Source organism: Frieseomelitta varia, unplaced genomic scaffold, assembly GCF_011392965.1.
Source record: "Frieseomelitta varia isolate USP_RPSP 00005682 unplaced genomic scaffold, Fvar_1.2 scaffold_898, whole genome shotgun sequence".
NCBI classification, from domain to species: domain Eukaryota; kingdom Metazoa; phylum Arthropoda; class Insecta; order Hymenoptera; family Apidae; genus Frieseomelitta; species Frieseomelitta varia.
This window is the reverse complement of record NW_025110698.1, coordinates 68,234-87,245: the sequence shown is the minus strand read 5'-3', so window position 1 is coordinate 87,245 and position 19,012 is coordinate 68,234. Positions and strand designations below refer to the sequence as shown.

Sequence of the window (19,012 nt, the reverse complement as noted above, 5' to 3'; positions counted from 1 at the left end):
ACCTAGAAATTATTATGCTCACACTGTTAACAATATAAATGCCACGTCCGCGGGAACTGGCTTTCGGTTTGACGATCCAGGGCCCGCGGTACCTGAAATGCGCCGTGAGTAATTCCCTCGACTCGCTGGGCAACAGAAACGTTTGCGGTATGAAGTCCAAATTTCGTAGGCCTTTGCTGCGTTGCATCGCCTCTATGTTTTTGTACAATCGGTCCTTGCGGGTTATCTCGTACGATCTGCAACGGGAATCAATGGAATTAATAAAAATTCCCGAACTAAACGATGGTGTCTCCGAAACGAAACTTTTTTTTTTTTTATCGACGACGTTAGTTATTATTTTTAGCACGTGCCACGATAAACACATAACCGCGTTCTTTTATTCTCGACTCGACTGATTTATTCCCCCCCCCCCCCCAAACGATCGTGAACTGGCTCGATTTCCTGGGAGTTGTATGTTTATTTTCCCACGCAAACATCGATCGATCTTACGTTTACCTTGGGAAATGGTTCACTTTCTGGTGAGGCATTAAATTCCGTAGAATGTCTGGCTTCGGGTGGTTGCCCATCCACAGGATGTTGAAATCCATCTCGTTCATAGGAACCTGGAAAAATAATTCCAATAAACACTTCAATTTATAGCTTTTTTTTATTTTATTTTTTTTTTTTTTTAGGATTGTGTAGAAACACACATATTGAAACCATGATCAAGCTAGCAAAACCTGATGCTCGAAAAGTGGGCATTCGTAACTCGATGCAAATTTTGACGAAATGTGGAAGCGTGAAAACTTGTTTCCTATGGTCACGTGTGGTCGGTATATTTTTAATATTCGGCCGGCATTGCCATTCGCACGTATCATCGTCGACCTTGCGGTCACTTTTCATAGGGAATCCACGCGAGCGGATTACTAATCCGCTAATGGACACAGCGACGTGATAAAAGAGAAAAATCACGACTACGGCAGCATTATAACGTGCGGCCTTTATTATGTACTTTTGTTTGAGCATCGAGTACGTTCGAGACGATCGCAATTAGCAACGTCGTCCATTCACATGACTGAAAGGAACGAATTACGGATCTTCTCGCTTTGGGAGAAGCTTTCTGAAACTTGGGAGATCCGTGCCATTTCCCTGATTTGATTCATTGCCAGCTGAAGGAGAAGAAAGATTGGTAGAGAGAAGTTTGAGAAAACTTAGCCTGGAATGCAAATTTCCAACGCTTCGCTTCGAATCGACCAGGAAAACCGATGAGTCCGAGGAGTCCTACTGTTCCTAATACATTTTTAACGACCGAATTCACGAACTTGCAGGAGAGTCATTTGTGGCTTTTACACAAGAGATGAGAAATTTACGGCTTCTCGTAAATAGTGCATCTAAACCCAGATCGTTCTCCAAATGTATGTAAGTAACTTGGAATATCGTTCAGCGATGTTCTCTCTTCCGATCTGGCAAATGATCGAAGCGATCTTCCGCATCTTTGTGGGGAATTGTGTTGCGTCGTGCGAGAACAGGTAAATTAAGTGTACAGGTGTTGGCATAGACGACTTGTCCGAATTGGAGCAGTGCCTAGTCCTTTTACAACAGTAATTTATGCAAATAAGGTTGAATCTTGGCCTTGCGCATTACCATCGAGAGTTGGCCATGGCCGACGTATTAAGAATGAAAAAAAAAAGTATTACTATTATTGTAAATAGAATAATAAATAGTAGTTAATAATAAATAAATAATTTAATTCATAAATATACAAATACGTTAAATTTAGATTTTTAGTATTCGACTGTATTAAAAATTTTATATATATATATATATAATAGGTAAAAATCTGTAAATATATTATATAGGTATTGAAACAAAATTTAGATTTTTAATATATATATATTTAGATATGTGTTATATATAGATAATAGATATGGATATAAATACAGATATATATATATATATATAATATATATATAAAATAGGTAAAAAATTTGTAAATATATTATATAGGTATTGAAACAAAATTTAGATTTTTAATATATATATATATATATATATTTGGATATGTTACATATAGATAATAAATATGGATATAGATATAGATAAAATTTAGATATATAATATATATAATAGGTAAAAAATTTGTAAATATATTATATAGGTATTGAAACAAAATTTAGATTTCTAATATATGTATATATATATCGTTGCGTGCCGATCTGACCTCGACATATAAGTAGCGTTGAGCAGATCGGTGGCTTGCTGTCTTTCGACGTCAATGAAAGTCATCTGGTTCAAGATAGAGTTGGTTTAGGGTTGGATTGTTAGAATTGAGTAATGTAGATTGTCGTAAGAGAGAGGATGATTTCGTAAATGATAAAATTTGAGTGAGTTTGATAGTCGAGCCGTGACCTGTCGTACGTCGATGGGTTGTTCCGGAACTTCTGTGCGCACTGTACAATTGCCAAAACATTAACTGTCCTGTTTCCCTTTGGTCTTACATAGCTCTGGATTCTATGGTTACGGGATTAGGGAGGTATGCTAGTTGCATCCAGATGTGAAAGAGGTCGGTCCCAGAAAGTAGTATTTGCACTTTCTAACGGTCCCAAGATGTGTCCTTTGCCGTCGAGTATGACGCGAGCCTTGGAATTGGTAGTCCGGTGTGACTACAATAGAAGATGCAAGGTAACGAAGGACATGAAATATGGTCACGGGAGACCCCTGCCGTCGAGAAATTAGAAATTGTAAAATTGCTTTCCCTGGCTCGATGAGTTTTGTTCTTCGCGGTGCGAACCCCACCTCCATAGTGTTCGGTAAGGCCGAACATATTTAGATATGTGTTATATATAGATAATAGATATGGATGTAGATACAGATATATAGATGTAGATAAAATTTAGATATATATATATATAAAATAGGTAAAAAAATTTATAATTTATCATAATATAGGTATTGAAACAAAATTTAGATTTTCCATATTTGTATATATTTAAATATATTGTTGGATGACCAACCCCAATATTGAATCCATGCAAATACTGACAATGAGCTAGCAACAGTCTACATAAAAGTGGACTGTGAATAGTTAGTCATAAGGGCATGATCCAACAGTTAATCATCTATGCTCCTTCCTCTTCCACTTGATGATGATAACCAAATATATAGAAGGACATGCTTTAGAGACATTCGATAGCATAAAACATTCTAAATCATTATAGAGACATTCTATATCATTAAAAGCATCAAACGTTCCAAATCATTCCATATCATATTCAAGAGCATTAAACGTTGTAAATCATTCTGTATCATTCTATTTCATACAAGACCACGACTGTAAGGGAATAAACTCTTCTAAATTGTAAGTGTATTGACTCCATTACACAGAATCCAACAATATGTTACATATAGATAATAGATATGGATATAGATATAGATAAAATTTACATATATATATAAAATAGGTAAAAAATCTATAATTTATTATTGTATAGGAATTGAAACAAACATATTCTTAGTTTAAATTTGGTTGTTTGTATTAAAAATGTACAAACGACATTCTTCTACACGCGTGCAAGATTTTCACGTGACATAGAAAGTTTGGCGAATAATTCACACGGTTCTAGGTGCAGCATCGCGGCGCCACGCATATTTGCGTATGATGAGCTAAGCTCGATAAAGGAGCACCGACGATCGCGAGAGGCACGTGATCTAGCGATCGTAGCGAATGTAGATCATATCAATTGACTCTAATGAAGATCGACCTCATCGTAATTCGATACCATACTCCTCGAGCCTCCTCGCTTGACCGCAAGACCAAGCTCTAATACAGTTTGACGCAATCGTCGCTTCCATGAAATCTGCAACGCGTCCCCCGACCTTTCGTCAATCGACACCGGAATAAGAATAAAAGCAGTTTCGTGACGTGTCGTTTGTATAAAGCAAAGACTATGATTCACGGTGGACGAGCTGTCGCTTTGACGAACTTGGTACGTCAAAGCACAATCGAACATGCACTTGCATAGATTCTTATGTCTCGTCAGAACTATAATACTGGCGAGGAGTTATATTTGAACACTACAGACAATTACTCCAAATTTTAGTATATATCGGAGGTGTGTAAAGTAGAAGACAAGAAGACAAAACAATGACGAACAGAAGTTACAAGGGGGAAGTTCGACGCGCAGTAACTTCTCTATAGACTACGTGACCATGGTCACGCCAGCCAGGCTCATTGACTTTTCATTTATCGACGCTCCGTCTCTGCGTTTCATCGCGACGTAATGGCTCTGCTGGCTTTCGCATTACAAGATCGTTAAACGATCGAAAACACTCGGCATGCGAGGCGTTCCGCGATGAGTCCTCCGCCTCCCGCCCGAGAAAAAGAAGAAAGAAAGAAAGAAAGAAAGAAAGAAAGACAAAAACGCGACACCAAAAATACAATCAATCGTCGAACTTGAGTTAAACGGTGTTGAACCCTGTTGAACATCGCCGGCGAGTAAATGCAGACTTTGCTTTCGCAAAGAGAGGAACTTTATCGTTCAAACGAGCGAAAACAAATATCCAGCGGTCGGAATGGAAACGTAACACGCAACAGCAAAGGAAACGACCCGAGGCGTTCGACGCGAATGGTAGATCTCAAGGACCGTATTTCTCATTTCGAGCCGAAGGTCCCGGACCGCGTATCTGTCTCAATAATAACGCCTCGTCGATCGGTGTCGAGGATCGATCGGAAGGAATTGTACTTGCAAAGGCGACAAAGCGAGCAATGCGGAAATTTTCGTAGAAACTCCAGCGGCCAGGGACAGACGGTGGTATACACATCGTGCATACGCACGTTTCCTACCGAGTTACCGCACAAGCGGCGAACAACACTCCAGGACCGGTTAGCTTTTCAGTCACGGACCTTCCGAGGCGGCGCGCGCGTGACCCTCAAACCTTATCCCACCAGATCTGCCCGTGTCCTCACCTGTTGTCCGCCATGATCGCTGCACGAATACACGATCCACCGGTGAGATATATCAAATTATTCGGCGATTATTATTACTCTCTCTCTCTTTCTCTCTCTTGTCATCTTTCTTCCAAATGTCTTTTCGACATTCTTTTTCTGCCGGCCAGAAGAGAATTTGCTTCTCGCCCCTCGAATACCGGCAAAAAAAATTGATCAGAATTAATTTACATCGATCAACGCGCATCACATTGCGTACCGCAACGCGCCTAACCTGCTGCTCTCCCAGGGCCCGCACATTTTTGGAGCGACAAGGAAACTTTGTGCAACGCGTACATATATGCACTTCTTTAATTCATATTGATAAAATATTCTTGAATATTACTATATATTATTTTATAATATTATAATTATAGTATATATATATATAAAATTATATTATTATAATTATAGTATATATATAATTATAATTATTATAATTATAGTACATATATAATTATATTATTATAATTATAGTATATATATAATTATATTATAATTATTATAGTATATATATATATATAATTATATAATTATAATTATTATAGTATATTATTATAATTTTATAAATAAATTAAATAATACTATGAAATAATATATATTTATAATAATAATTATAATATATACTATTTATACCATTTATAATATTTAATTTATTTTTTATACTTTTATGTAATATCTAAATATCTATTTATTATGTATTTTAGATTTTAACCATTATTTATTTTATATTTATAATAACACATTGAGGACGGTATGCGTATAGCCTGTATTTCCTCGTAATTTTTGAATTATTTAATACGCGTATATATATATAATTTTATTATTATAATTATTATAGTATATATATATATATAAAATTATATTATTATAAATTTAATTATTATAATTATAGTATATATATAATTATGTTATTATAATTTTATAAATAAATTAAATAATACTATGAAATAATATATATTTATAATAATAATTATATTATATTAATAATAGTTATTTATAATAATAATTATAATATATACTATTTATACCATTTGTAATATTTAATTTATTTTTTATACTTTTATGTAATATCTAAATATCTATTTATTATGTACTTTAGATTTTAACCATTATTTATTTTATATTTATAATAACACATTGAGGACGGTATGCGTATAGCCTGTATTTCTTCGTAATTTTTGAATTATTTAATAGACGATTGAAAGGGTTCGAGAGAATGTATTAGTTTATCAATGATTAAAACGAAAATATCTCTAGTTCCTTGGTGTGCTGTGTTAGGAAACAATTTCCCTACGTTTTGAAAAATTTATATATTCGCGTCGCCTGGATCGCGTCCCCTACAACGCAAAATAGCGTTCCGCGTCCGTAACAGTTGAAAACTGAAAGACGCGAATGCGCATCTCCCGTCCACAACGTGTCAAAACGATGATAGAATTCTAACGCAGCTTCGGTCTCAGCTGACTCGGGTTTGCGAATTCACTCACCAACCAGAGTTGGTCAGACGCGCGACGTCGGTCAAGTTATCGTGCCGATGATCAACCTTCTAAGTACCAACGTCCGATATATCGACACCTACGTAATATCTGAGAAAGCAGAATGTTCCGATATTATCAACGGTCTCTCTCTTCTTGTTTCGAGTAAGCTTCAGTCTTTGTGTGATTTGACTTGAACTTTGAATATATAAAAACTACAATAATTCATATAAAGACATGTAAAATTAAACTTCGCCTGGCGATTTAAATCCGTCCACTAGCGAAGGGACATTTAAATACCCCGGTCCTTAGAAGGTTAACACGTATAATTCTTCGCTTCTGACTTTGCTCGGTCTTTTTGCCGGCGTGTCATCGAGAAGAGAATCCTCCGGGAGTCGACGAGTGTCGTAATCACCGATCACGCGAGAGAAAAAAAAAAAAGAAAAAAATGGGATTCCGGGCCGGAGGTCGAAACGCAATTGGCCCAGGGGGGAAATTCAGTTGGTTCACCGACGCGGAAACGCTTTGTGACGTCGAGGATCCGAGCGGCGTTTAAGCTGCCGCGTCAGGCGTTTAAGGAGACGTTAATTAGAACGAAGTGACGAAGAGACGAAGAGCGAGCTCGCGTTGCAGACACCGGCCGACGTCGTCTCTTATCTTCTGCCTCGGGGGAGCCAGCCGTTTTGCTTTCACCTCGTGTATCGATCGGCCGCGGATCCACTCGTAATTGCCCCGAGAGCCACGAACACGCGACAATCGTAAACTACTCGTCGGTTTTACGACGCGGTTGAAACAACCGAACCGGAGAGAGGGAGATAGGGAAGAATAATCTCTTGGAGCACGCAAAGTCGTTGCTGAAAAAATTTGCGACAATTTGTAAATTTCATAAAATCTCCGAATCACAGCGTGTTTTCTTCTCTGCGATTAAATGTCACGTTTTTTTTTAGAGACGTGATGAAAGTTCTCATCTCCCTTGAGGCGAAACGCGAACTCATAGGCCAGAGTCGATTGATTAACGCCGAATTCAATGTCGAAAGTGATGATATCGTTTGATTAAATCGAGCGATTTAAAAAAGAAAAGGTATTGAAACGGACGTAAGACGCAGCGAGAAGGCAAAACGCTCGGCCGCGCTTTTGCTCGTCGCTTTAACGTGTCGCCTTTACGTGAGCCACATATTGCGTTACCGATCAAGGATAACGAGCTCGTATCTCGGTAGCCTATCCGAGGAGACAGAGAGACGAGGCATTGGAATTATCGTCTCTTCCTCTTTTCCTCTCTCGCTCCCGTCTACGAAAGAATCGTACGGCACGAATGATTTCAGTCTGACGGACTCGGGAGAGACCAAGTTGACTACTGGAAAATCGAATGTCTCGAGCAAATTCGAAGGAGATGTAAGAGCGACACGGCGTGGAGAAGGCCACGCGAAGAGACACACGAAGAGAGAAACGTCTCCTCTCGGTCCCTTCGAGAATATAAACAGACGAAAATAGAGTGGAAGGAAGCTCGCGAGAGCCGCGAGAAGACCTCGCTACCAAATCCCGAAATAGTCGAATAATTCCCGAGGTTTTTCAGCCCTGGTATATATATCGAGATGCCCTATAACCTCGATATATACGCCAAAAATATTTCAATGGCACCTGAGATCGTTTCAGACCAGAATAATGTTCAGTCGGTGACGCGAGAGATGATACTACTCTCCGGCGACCTCGGAGCTTCTCCAGCTCTCGAGATGAGGACTGTTTAGGAGCTGAGGATCATCCTGTACTTTCAAAAGTTCCGTCTCGCTCGATCAATGTTAGCTTGAAACGTCGTTTAACGCCGGTTAGTTCGACGATTCATATGTACATAAACTTCTTCTTTTTGCATCATTTGCACGATGCGGCTAACAACCAAAAAAAAAGCTGCAACATCGGTGTGTACACGTCACGCGTTACCGCGAGCTACGTTTCAACGGCATGGCAGTATCGCAGTTGATAAGCAATTGATCCGGATCGAAGGATCACGCGACGATCTTTTTGGAGACTCGATGACACCGACATAACGCGTGCGTGTACGGGCATACAAGGGACAAGATTGCTCGGTGACCCGCGGCGCAGAGGCGAATGACTCGGAATTGACGCGCTTTCCAATCGCCAACTGAAAAAAAAAAAAAAAAAAACAAAAAGAAAAAGAGAAAAACGTTCTCTCTCCCCCGTAAACAACTACAAACACGCGTGAACATTTTTCGAACATCCAGAGGAATATCTTATATACGAGTATGCGTAATGCAATGATCAATACCTCGGCAATTACTGAAATATTTTCGCGAACTAATTCTGAAATTCCAACACGTGAAAGAGAGAGAGAGAGAGAGAGAGAGAGAGAGAGAGAGAGAGAGAGAGAGAGAGAGAGAGAGGCTAGACAAACTCTCGGAGGAGGAGGAGGATCGAAGCGACGCAACAACGTGCTTCCCTCCCGGAAACCGGTGTTTTTCAATGATAACGGGGAAGAGAACGTAACAACCGCGGTGCTGGTCGCCTGGCGAGATATCCAGCGATCGTGGCTACAAGTGTCGGTAAATAAATAAATAAATAAAGTAGCATATTTTAAGGGGAACTCTCGAACGACGGGAGAGCCAGAGAGCTGATGGCACGGCCACTCGGACCCGGAATGGACGAGAGAGAAGCGTGGCGCCGAGGAACGTGGTGTGGGCAAGCGGAAAGCCGGACGACGAGGTCGCCAGCCGAGTCGAGCCGAGCCGAGCCGAGCCGAGTACGCTCTAGCCATCAGACGCATGCGATTTCGTGGCGGCGGCAGTCTAGCACGAGCCGCCGCTCAGGAGACACCCGTAGGAGACTTGCTTGTTTCAAGGTAGGCACCTGACGCTTGACGATATCTCTCTCTTTCTCTTTCTCTCTTCTTTTTCTCTCCTTTTGTTAATCTCCCTGCAGTAACCACCAACCGCCGCTTCCTCTTTTGCCGATTGCCCCGAAACTCTCCGAGCAGACTACTCCCCATCGAACAAGACTGTTTCTCGCTTTCCCCTTTTCTCGAACGTGATTCCTCGAGCCACGAAGGTTCATCGTCACGACGAATCGTAGAATAAACGAGGGATAAACAACGGATTACGATCGATAAGTTCGGGGCTCGGAGCTATCTCTGCTCGCAACCTTCCTCGAATTTATGGTATTTCGAGGGCGACCAGCGCGCCTGGCGTTTGCCCGATACCGTTGCAGCCAAGCTGTGGTGGCTCCGCTCGTTTTGCTCGTTTCTTTTCTTTTTTTTTTTTNTTTTTTCTTTTTCTTTCATAATCTCTCGCTGGATTTTTGTTCGTTTCGATCCGCGGTCCAGTCTCGGCCTCTCAGGTGAAAAGGTCTCGATTTTCAAGGAATCGAGAGAGTTATATATCGAGCGATGGAAAGGGCAATCTGTGCCACGAACTTTGGGCTGCTTTTAGAAACGCGTGCACGCGTGCGTCGAATTCTCATCTGCATTAATTTGGATCGGTTGATGGCGAAACGGGGAAGGGCTCGCCAAGATTCTGGTCGGAAATGATTTGAAACAAATGCTTAGACCTACGTCTCTCTCCCTCCCTCTCTCTCTCTCTCTCTCTCTCTCTCTCTCTCTCTTTCTTTCTTTCTAAAAACGGGAGGATCGTTTTGTTTTTTAAACTTAAAAGAGTTTGGAGGTTCTGTTCGAATCTCTAAAAATTCTTGCCGACGCAGGTGTCGGTGTGCACGTGGGTTGCATACACACGTTGTGCCTAACCACTCAATTAGCAACGCGTACAACGATGCTTTAATTGATTGAAAAATGAGAGATATCGATAGAAGCAATTAGCCATCTAATTAGTTTGAAGCGGTGTAGAAGGCGGTGAGCACCGAGTGTCAAGCGTTTCAATACCGTTACTAGAAAGTAGCGTCGTTTGCTTGCAAGTAGCGAATGAACGGGGGGAAAAAGAAAAAAGAAAAAAAAAAGGAAAAAGGAAAAAAAGAATTGGTCCAGTGAAAGTGTCGCAGTAGCGTATCGGATTCGGTTGTATTTGCCTTTATGTAACCGAACGTGTGAACGACTCGCGGTGGCTGCGCCTTTTGCATATTGTTCAAGTTTCGGTGTCGCGTCGCGTGTGCATTACGCGGATTTCTAAGTCCGCGTGGTTCCGCTTCTATGAACTGAATTCGAAATACACTCGGAATTTTTATGAACACGCGACCGCGACGCAGTAACGAGCAACGAATTGGATCTCAATGTTAACATCATCCAATCGGTATCGATGTAATTATTTCTATTTCCAGTCCAACGACATCTTTTTGCTCTATTCCCCCGTAAATCGGTCTAGGTCGAACTACGACGAGCAATTTTCACTTTCGACGTGTTCATCTTTCTTTGTCCACCAAGCAGTTATGTTTCTTTTTTTTTTTTTTGCGATAAATTCGCGACATCGCGTCTCATATAATTGCACACTTTTTCTTCGTATGATCGTTGAAGTATTTATTTTCGCATGTTGTGCGTTAGAGTGCTTCCTCTTGTACGCGTGTGTGCACACACAGATGGCTATCTGTGGCGGCTCGCGAAATTGCATTACGGTACACGAGGCGTTAGTTAATTAACAAGAGGTCGCGCGAAACCTCGTTGCTCGCGCGGTCCGTTCCTCCGACGAATGTTTTCGCAATTACGCTCGCACATCGATGCCACCTTTCTGTCATTCTCGCAACAGATCCCCGATACTTGCCGTTGTTTGTCCACGGAATAGAAATCGATGGCAACAAGCGTGTATTAGTGCGAGAAAAACATGCGAGAAAAAATAATCGCACGACATTGCGCGACGTATCACCGGCTATAGAAATCACTTTATCGTCCATCTATTATAATTCCACGAGTTTTACTGGATCGAATTTGAGCTAGCTTCGTTTTCTGCTCTTTACAATATAGAAAAAAAAAGAAAAAAGGATTACGATTCGATTTATAAAGGAATCACTCTTGGAATTCTTTTTGCGGAACCGAAAGATAATAGAATTAGTTAGATAATGAATTAAAATTATTTTTTTTTTTTTTTTTTGACTTAAAGTCAATGACGTTAATAGAAACTTGAAAATAATGACAATTCATAAAAAAAAGAAAAAAAGAAGAAACAAATGCGTGTAAAAGTATAGCGTGTCGTGCGATAAAGAATCATTAAAACGGGGCACGTTTTGAACACGTTTCTGAGTTTTCTCCGATTGATATATCGTGATATATAAGATCACGAAGGAGAGACGAGCACGTGTCTCCTGTATACAAACACCCGTTGTGCTGAACTTGAGTTTTTCACCAATAGATCGAAACGTCGCAGAAAATTATTTTTATTTTGACATTTAAAAATCGCGAAACGAAAAAATACAAGGCTTTCTTTCTTTTTCTTTTAATCACAAGTATAATGAAATTTAGAAAACTATATGTTGGACAAAAATAGCTAACGTATTCGTTTGTTCATAAACCCCGTGTAGCAAATGGAAAAAGTGTTCTTTTCTTTAAAAAAAAAAAAAAAAAAAAAAAAAACGAAATGAAAAGCAATGTAAGAAAAGAAGTGTTCTTTATAGTCACGGCAATATTCAGATTCATGAAAGAATGAAAAAATTTATTAATGAATAATTTTTGAACTCGGAATGATATTTCGGACGGACAATAGTAAAACAATGCAGGGAAAAAGCGTCGGCGCGTTCTGTCACGAAACTTTGTGGGGATAGCAGCAACAGTTTTTAATTGTCGATAATTATATAGGAAAGTAATTTATATCTATTTGTCTATTAACATTTTCTTAACATAATTATAATACCCTTAGTAAAAAACGAAACCAGTATAAAAACGGAACCGTGTTTCAAGTGTAGTTAACCTCAAAATCATGATGTTAAAATCTTGTTTTTTCAGTTGATCACGAATACATCATTTCAAATTTACCCAATATCTAACAAAGATAATTTTTAATATTTATTCAATAATTTTATATAATTAAGTTTATTTGAATCTCTCCTCATAATATATTCTCCAACGATACTCCAATACACAACGCTGTATAACATAATATATAACCACTAATGAACTGCTATAATTTGTAATTTAGATATTATTAATTTAATGTATATACTAACTGATATATCAAACATTATAGTGAATGAACAAGAGAAGATGCCTGGCCACCGTCAGCCTAATTCCCTAGAAGGACTTAGTTTGGGACGTGTGTGTCAACAACTCGACGGGACGTGCCGCAGGCTGCAGGTGCTTTCACAAGAATCATCCGCTGCACAAGTGTTGGCATACGCGAAACAAACCATTAGACCTTATTACATAAATGCCTTGCCAGCACGTTTGAGGTCTCAAGTTATAGAAGAAACTTCAAAAATGTTGTATGGACCTGCATCAGATGGATCAACTCTAATTTCTGGCCCAGCTCCTTTATACTTATTGGCCCTTCTTCTCGGGCATGATATAAAGCAGTTGAAAGTGAATCTCTGTTGTTACTATGGATGCAGCCATCAGACATCGTTATTGAAGCTACTTGCATCAGAAGGAATTGGACTTGAATCTTTAGAGTTGGCTCGTTCAGCTTTGCTAAGATTGGACTGTAAATTATTAAGATGTGCTCTCTTAAACATGAAAAATTTGATGAGTTTAACTTTACGCAATATAGCCAGTGATGGGGTGCTTCAAGTGGTGGGAAAAGCTTGTCCAAAACTTGTGCACTTGGATGTTGCTTGTTCAAGGCAAGTAACAGATGTAGGATTGAAGCAATTACTGTTACAAGTAGAACTTAGGGATAAAATGCCCCATACTGCAATGCAAGAGCCTACTAGTTGGTCCCGTTTGAAAACATTGCTTTCAAAATTGAAAATGAGAAATTCTAAATCAGAGAAAAAGGAAAAGCAAGGGGTACTATTGGAATACTATGAAAGCAGAAACTTTCTCTGTGATACGCTCAGAGTACTTAACGTTGCAAACACTGGTGTGACCAGTGCAGGAGTACTTTTAGCTTTAGTTCATGTTCCACGGTTGGAATCTCTAGCTGAATATAGCCATATGGGAAGAGTAGTGGAAATTATGAACAAAGGACTTATTGGATTTAAAACGCCATTTAGCCTGACTCAGGCAAGAAGTTGCAGAACAACACCAGCTCGTTTAGAACTTTTGGCACAGGCATGCCCAAAGGTAGAGAAACTGTATATTTCAGAGCCTCATCATCCTCCCGAAGCTTTGAGATTATTCCCCTATGTTACTTCCTTAAGTGTACACAGTATACCACCTCAAAGAGAATGGTTGGATGGTTTTTACGATTATCTGCGTACTAACGGGCATAATTTACGCGAACTTAATCTCAGAATAACTCAAAGTGAAAATCCTATCCAAGTCGATTTGAAAGAAGTTTTATTAAATTGTTCCAATCTTAGAACATTTACTAATGACGGGTCAAACATAATTTGGACAGAGGGTACTGATCCTCCTCCACTGAAATATTTGAAAAGAATTCAATTAGGTCGTATAGTGAGTGCTGTTGCTATTACTAAACTTCTTTCATTAGCACCAGAATTAACAGCGTTACATGTTCATAGTTGTTTCGATCTCACTAATGAACACTTGGAGAAGTTATTAAGCGTATCAAACAAATATAGAAATCCAAGAAAGTCTGACAAATGTGAAAATAGTTTAGTACAAAACTTAACATGTTTCTACATATACGAGGCCAGTAAAGTATCTGCAACTACAGTGTTGAATATGTTTAAGAACTGTAAAAGACTTAGAAAAATTGGAAACTTGGCAAATTGGGGTTTGGATTGCGAAGGTGTAAGAATGTTAAGAACGACATTAACTCGCGCAAATTTAGACGTGGATTTATGTCCAGGAGCTCATTGGTTCTGTGGTAATTGCATTCAGTAACAGATCTTCTCGAACTTACTAATAAAAACAGCTTAAAAACCCTGCCCACGATACAATTGGCTGCTGTTTAAATCTGTTATACTTTCATAGACTGTAAAATTGTCAGTATTAAAAATAATCTTAATAAATATAAGACAATTAATACTTGGATAAAAGCAGATATTACGTTTATTATGTAATTGAACTAGTAACAGTTATTGGTCGTCTTTGCGTCTTGCAATAAATATATTTTCGCTTTGTTTAATGAATTCAGATTCGATTTTCTTATACGATTATATACTTCGTTAAGATTATAAATGCTAAAATAATATTCAATAATAACGTAACATTAAATAAAAAATTAATAATAATCACAAGCATTAAATAAAAAAAAAAGCTGTATTACTATCTCATGCTATAGCAAGTCACTTTACAGTAATAACATTAACAAATAAATCAAAATATATAACACGAAATACACGATTTCATATATTATAAAATACAACTCGAGTTAAAAAAAATTCCATTGAAGAGAATAATGCCAGTAAATAAGTGACATGATAAAACATACTAAAAAATATATATATATATATATGTATATATATGTATGTATAAGTATAAGTTGTATCATTACTTTTGAGTTGTACATTAATAAGTACTTAAAAATTTTGAAACGCAGAAGAAACAGACTCATTTGTATTATAACATTTATAACGAGCGATTCGATATAGTTCGAACTTGGTTCGCTGCAATAAATAATTTTTTGAAAAGGCATTTCAATTGTTTACTTACCTCTGCCAAACCATGCGACTGCAGCAACAGATTAATAAGTTTAGTATCCGTTTGAAAAATTTTGTAGGTCATGTGCAATTTTTTCGCGGGTGGTTCTTCCGGAGGAGTTGCTAACGCGGAGCATCTAAAAAATAATAAACGAACACAGCAATGTTAAAATTATATATCCTGCGACAAACGTTGCATTGCGTTGCAAACGTATATATAGAAAGAAGAAATTTTCCACTTACTTGAAACGCAAAATAGACTTGCTCCCACTTGGTCCACTTAATAGCCATTCGTTGTGTTGCGGACTCGTGTCCTTCGTTGTGCTGCAAAATACATTTCACAAGCTGCATTGCATACGTGCATATTTTAACAAACGTACACTCCGTCCGCGCGCGTGAATTAAAATGCTTGAAACGGCTCGCAAAAAAATTTTGCTCTTGCGACGTAGCGCCATCAAACTTATCAGGCGTCGGTAAAAAAGAAACCATACACGATCTATTTCAAACGTGTTCTAAATCAATGAATTTTCTTTTTTTATATTTTTTTCTATATTATTATTCATTTCGTTGCACAATAAAATACATCAAATCACAGTTTAAACTGAGTTTAATCAAGCTCATACTTTTTCTTACCTTTCCGTCGTTTCCAATTTGTGCGGCTTATGTACAAGAGGTTCCAGGGTCTCCTCGCTGCTGTTTGACAATTGAGACATACCAGAAAGACTGGAAGACGACATCAGTTCCTTCGATCGTTTCCCTTCCAGCTTTCCAGTGGTGTTGGTCTTCATCTGAGACAGCATCATTTATCTGTAACGTTGCAACAACGATCCGTTTCATTTTCAATCGTAAACTCGCGCAGCGTGAAATTTAATAGGAAACTTTCTCGGCGGCGCGTCGGATCTCGTTAATGACATGTAAAAAAAAAAAAGATAACGCGCGTTCGGCGTTGATGAGAGTGCGGTAGCATTAGCGTTCCCGTAGTTTGCGGGGACTCTCATTGTTTCGTGTTACCGTACGTATTGACAGAAACGTCGATAGCTTGTAGTGGAAACGAGACTGCGAGAGCCAACGAAACGAACTTTTACTGGTCTGGCGTATAAGCTCTTAAATTCAATGAGGATGAATAAACGCAGTCTCTGCGTAAATAGTTTATTCTATTTTAATATTTCTCGACGGTTTACCAGAAGCTTTACAAGTTTATCACAAGAAATGAAATCTGTTGCAGAAACATGTGCTTGTTACATTCATCCGCGTAGACGTTGTTTCATGCTTGTTAGCTATAGACAGGCGATCGATTTTTCAGGGTTGCGTTATCGCGCACTTTGCTCTTCTGCCCGCTGGAATGTTAATGGGCAACAAATATAACCGCCTTGACTCTTGCCAGACTTACTTTGTAAGTTTATGTAGGTAATCGGATCAAGGTACGCTACGAAGAAAATTGAAGACGAAGCGACTATTCGACAACGCGACAAGTTATTTGGCAAGTTGGAAAGCCATTCGCGTGATTACAGTCCAGAAATTGTGTTTCAAACGGCGTGTTCGGGGATCACGTCTGATTTTGAATAGCGTCAACGATTGCGTCTCTGAAATCAGAGACCGAATCGGTATACCGGTAAACTACCGGTATTTTTAGATTACTATTCGATTATGTTTGATGAAACCGAAATGGTGCGAATACCGGTATGATGTTATCAAAACGATGTTAGGTCGGTAGATGTATAATTCGGTATAATATCGGTAAATAAAATATTAATACATTAGAAAAGGAAAAGGAGACAATGATTAAATGTTTTCGTAAAGCTGCCGATAGTAAATTTGACGATGCTTATACACGTATCCTTTATTATTTCTAATACTAATTCATCGTTGTATCTCCATACAATATCAGCCACAATACTCTTACTTAATTTTAAAAGATGACCGATTTCTCGATACGTTTTTCCTTTTTCTCGGTGAAAAATGACTAATTACGTCGTACGTCGATAAATCGAAAGAGGAGTTGAAACAACGATTAATCATAGAATGGAAGAATATTCAGCTAAATTACTTAAAAAAAAATTACTGGAAATATGCCTAAGCGTCTGCGATATATTATTGAAGTTAAGGGCTACCTAAAAAAATATTAATTATCGTTTATGTTAACAATTTTTAGGTTCAAATATTGTAGTTCTTCAAATGTCCGAATATTTTTGCCACGCCACATTTCGACGATAGTTCAGTTTATTGTTTGATATTAAGAAAAGTATGTGCAACAAATAAATAAAATTTATGTTACTATAAACTATAACGAATGTTCTATTATATTATTAAAAAATTGATCCAAATTTACTATTATAAACAATCGAAATCCACAACAATATTTCGAATAGCATGATGTCCCAATATTAATAAGAGTCATTGTATGTAGAAAATGAAAAATGTGTTTTCGTCAGTAAAGCGGTATATATATATTTCGGTATATATTTTTACCGTTGTGGACATCAAATACCACTAAAATACGTATGAAAATACCGGTATGACCGTCTTATATCGGTATTAAAACCGATTTCCCAAATAGCAGTTGTATTACGATAATATGGGAGCCTAAATATAATACTTAAATCTCACTATATTTCGGTTTCAATCTCTGAGTATAATACCCAAACCTCAAAATATTTCGGTTTTCAGTCTCTGTCTGAAATGTCGTCGAACTCGATCGAGCTCCCTTTCGCTCTCGAATATAAAATACGTTCCATCGTTTCATCATATATACGGACTCGTTCGTTATTTAACTTTGTTTTTCTTTGAATAACTTTCCACCTCTTTGCTTCTCCTCCTTCTGCCTCTGACGAGTAAGTAGCACTCGTGTATATTGATATGTAAGATGAACGTTCAAAATCACTTCATTATGCGATCGCAATCTTGGGGGAAGTTTGAGAGTCGTTGAACTCGTTTCGAAACCGGTCGCAATCGTGCCAGATAAAAAAGTGTAATTTCTTACGAGATAAAAGTTGAAATTATCCTTGAAACTCTATCTTGGTTTCTTTTCTTTCGCTTTGTTCTCTTTTAATTCAAAATTGAATTACTAACGTTCCATCTTAAAAATCTATATAAATCTATGTGAAGATGTAATGATGCAGCAAGAGAAATGCAGTATACTGTAAAAGAATACGCTATCAAATTTTTTTGAACACACGTTTACTCAATTTATACCATGTATGAAGGTCGTGTCGCCATTACAAACACGCACGTAGATCCTCGTAAATCCTTCCTGAAAAAAAGCTGGAATTATGTCGTTACAATGCCCCTTGCTATTAACCGGAATGAGAAGCAGGTGACAGAGCCGGTGAATGATCGGTGCATGAGTCACTATCGTGATTTTTGTCGTCGGCGTGGAACGCATAATAACGAGAGTTAGCTTCCAAGTTCGTTTATTTCACCTAATTTGGCGAGAATTCATCTACAATGCTGTTCAAAGGTAAACACATTTCGACAAAATTATTATCACTACTAATTTTTTTACTAAATTTATTTTACTTTATTACGCTGATTTGTACACTTTAGGAGAACTGAAATACTTGAAAGTGTCCAAAATCCAAAAATTTGATTTTCAAACAGCAAGGTTTAAAAGAGAGAGAGAGAGAGAGAGAGAGAGAGATAGAAAAAGAAAATATAATACAACACTGAGAAGTATTCGATGAGCGTCGAGTACAACATAAAGTAGCAAAACAATAAGCAAATGTCGTTTCGACGGAGGACAAAACAAAATCGGGGCTCTGGGTCTGACAGATGTCAAAATTCTTAGTCTTTCCGTCTCAAACGCGATAACCCCACCTCGTGAAAGGGAAATTGCCAATAAATAGGGACCAAAAAAGTTAGTCGAGGTTAGAGAAATTATTCTTAGACGGCCTATCAAGAGACAATGTGAGACAACATACGCGCGCGTACC

The 19,012-nt window shown here is 38.1% G+C and overlaps 2 protein-coding genes across 8 annotated transcripts in view; one reads left to right on the top strand and one right to left on the bottom strand.

Moving 5' to 3' along the window:
- Positions 1-19,012, bottom strand: part of LOC122537263 (tubulin polyglutamylase TTLL5) — a 39,129-nt gene that overhangs the window by 3,025 nt on the left and 17,092 nt on the right. For 5 of the 6 annotated variants that reach the window (XM_043670291.1, XM_043670295.1, XM_043670293.1 and 2 more), the window contains exons 2-6: positions 15,718-15,891; positions 15,328-15,408; positions 15,098-15,221; positions 496-602; positions 23-236 (exon numbers count right to left, since the gene is read on the bottom strand). In XM_043670291.1, coding sequence (XP_043526226.1) covers positions 23-236; positions 496-602; positions 15,098-15,221; positions 15,328-15,408; positions 15,718-15,887 — 696 coding nt within the window. In that variant the 5' untranslated portion in view covers positions 15,888-15,891. Of the gene's footprint in view, positions 1-22; positions 237-495; positions 603-4,945; positions 5,007-15,097; positions 15,222-15,327; positions 15,409-15,717; positions 15,892-19,012 lie in introns of those variants that run through there. The other variant, XM_043670296.1, reaches the window with a different exon arrangement.
- LOC122537265 lies at positions 9,112-14,986 on the top strand. 2 transcript variants are annotated; one of them, XM_043670300.1, is made up of 2 exons: positions 9,112-9,289; positions 12,567-14,986. In XM_043670300.1, exon 2 carries the CDS (start codon positions 12,584-12,586, stop codon positions 14,324-14,326), a length of 1,743 nt encoding a protein of 580 aa, XP_043526235.1. In that variant the 5' UTR covers positions 9,112-9,289; positions 12,567-12,583; the 3' UTR covers positions 14,327-14,986. The 2 variants fall into 2 exon arrangements, with proteins under 2 accessions (XP_043526235.1, XP_043526236.1); XM_043670301.1 differs by lacking the exon at positions 9,112-9,289 and adding an exon at positions 11,992-12,178.

What these genes read in the sequence shown, in the direction of transcription:
- LOC122537265 (XM_043670300.1), top strand. Translation starts at nt 12,584, where the DNA reads ATGCCTGGCCACCGTCAGCCTAATTCCCTAGAAGGACTTAGTTTGGGA.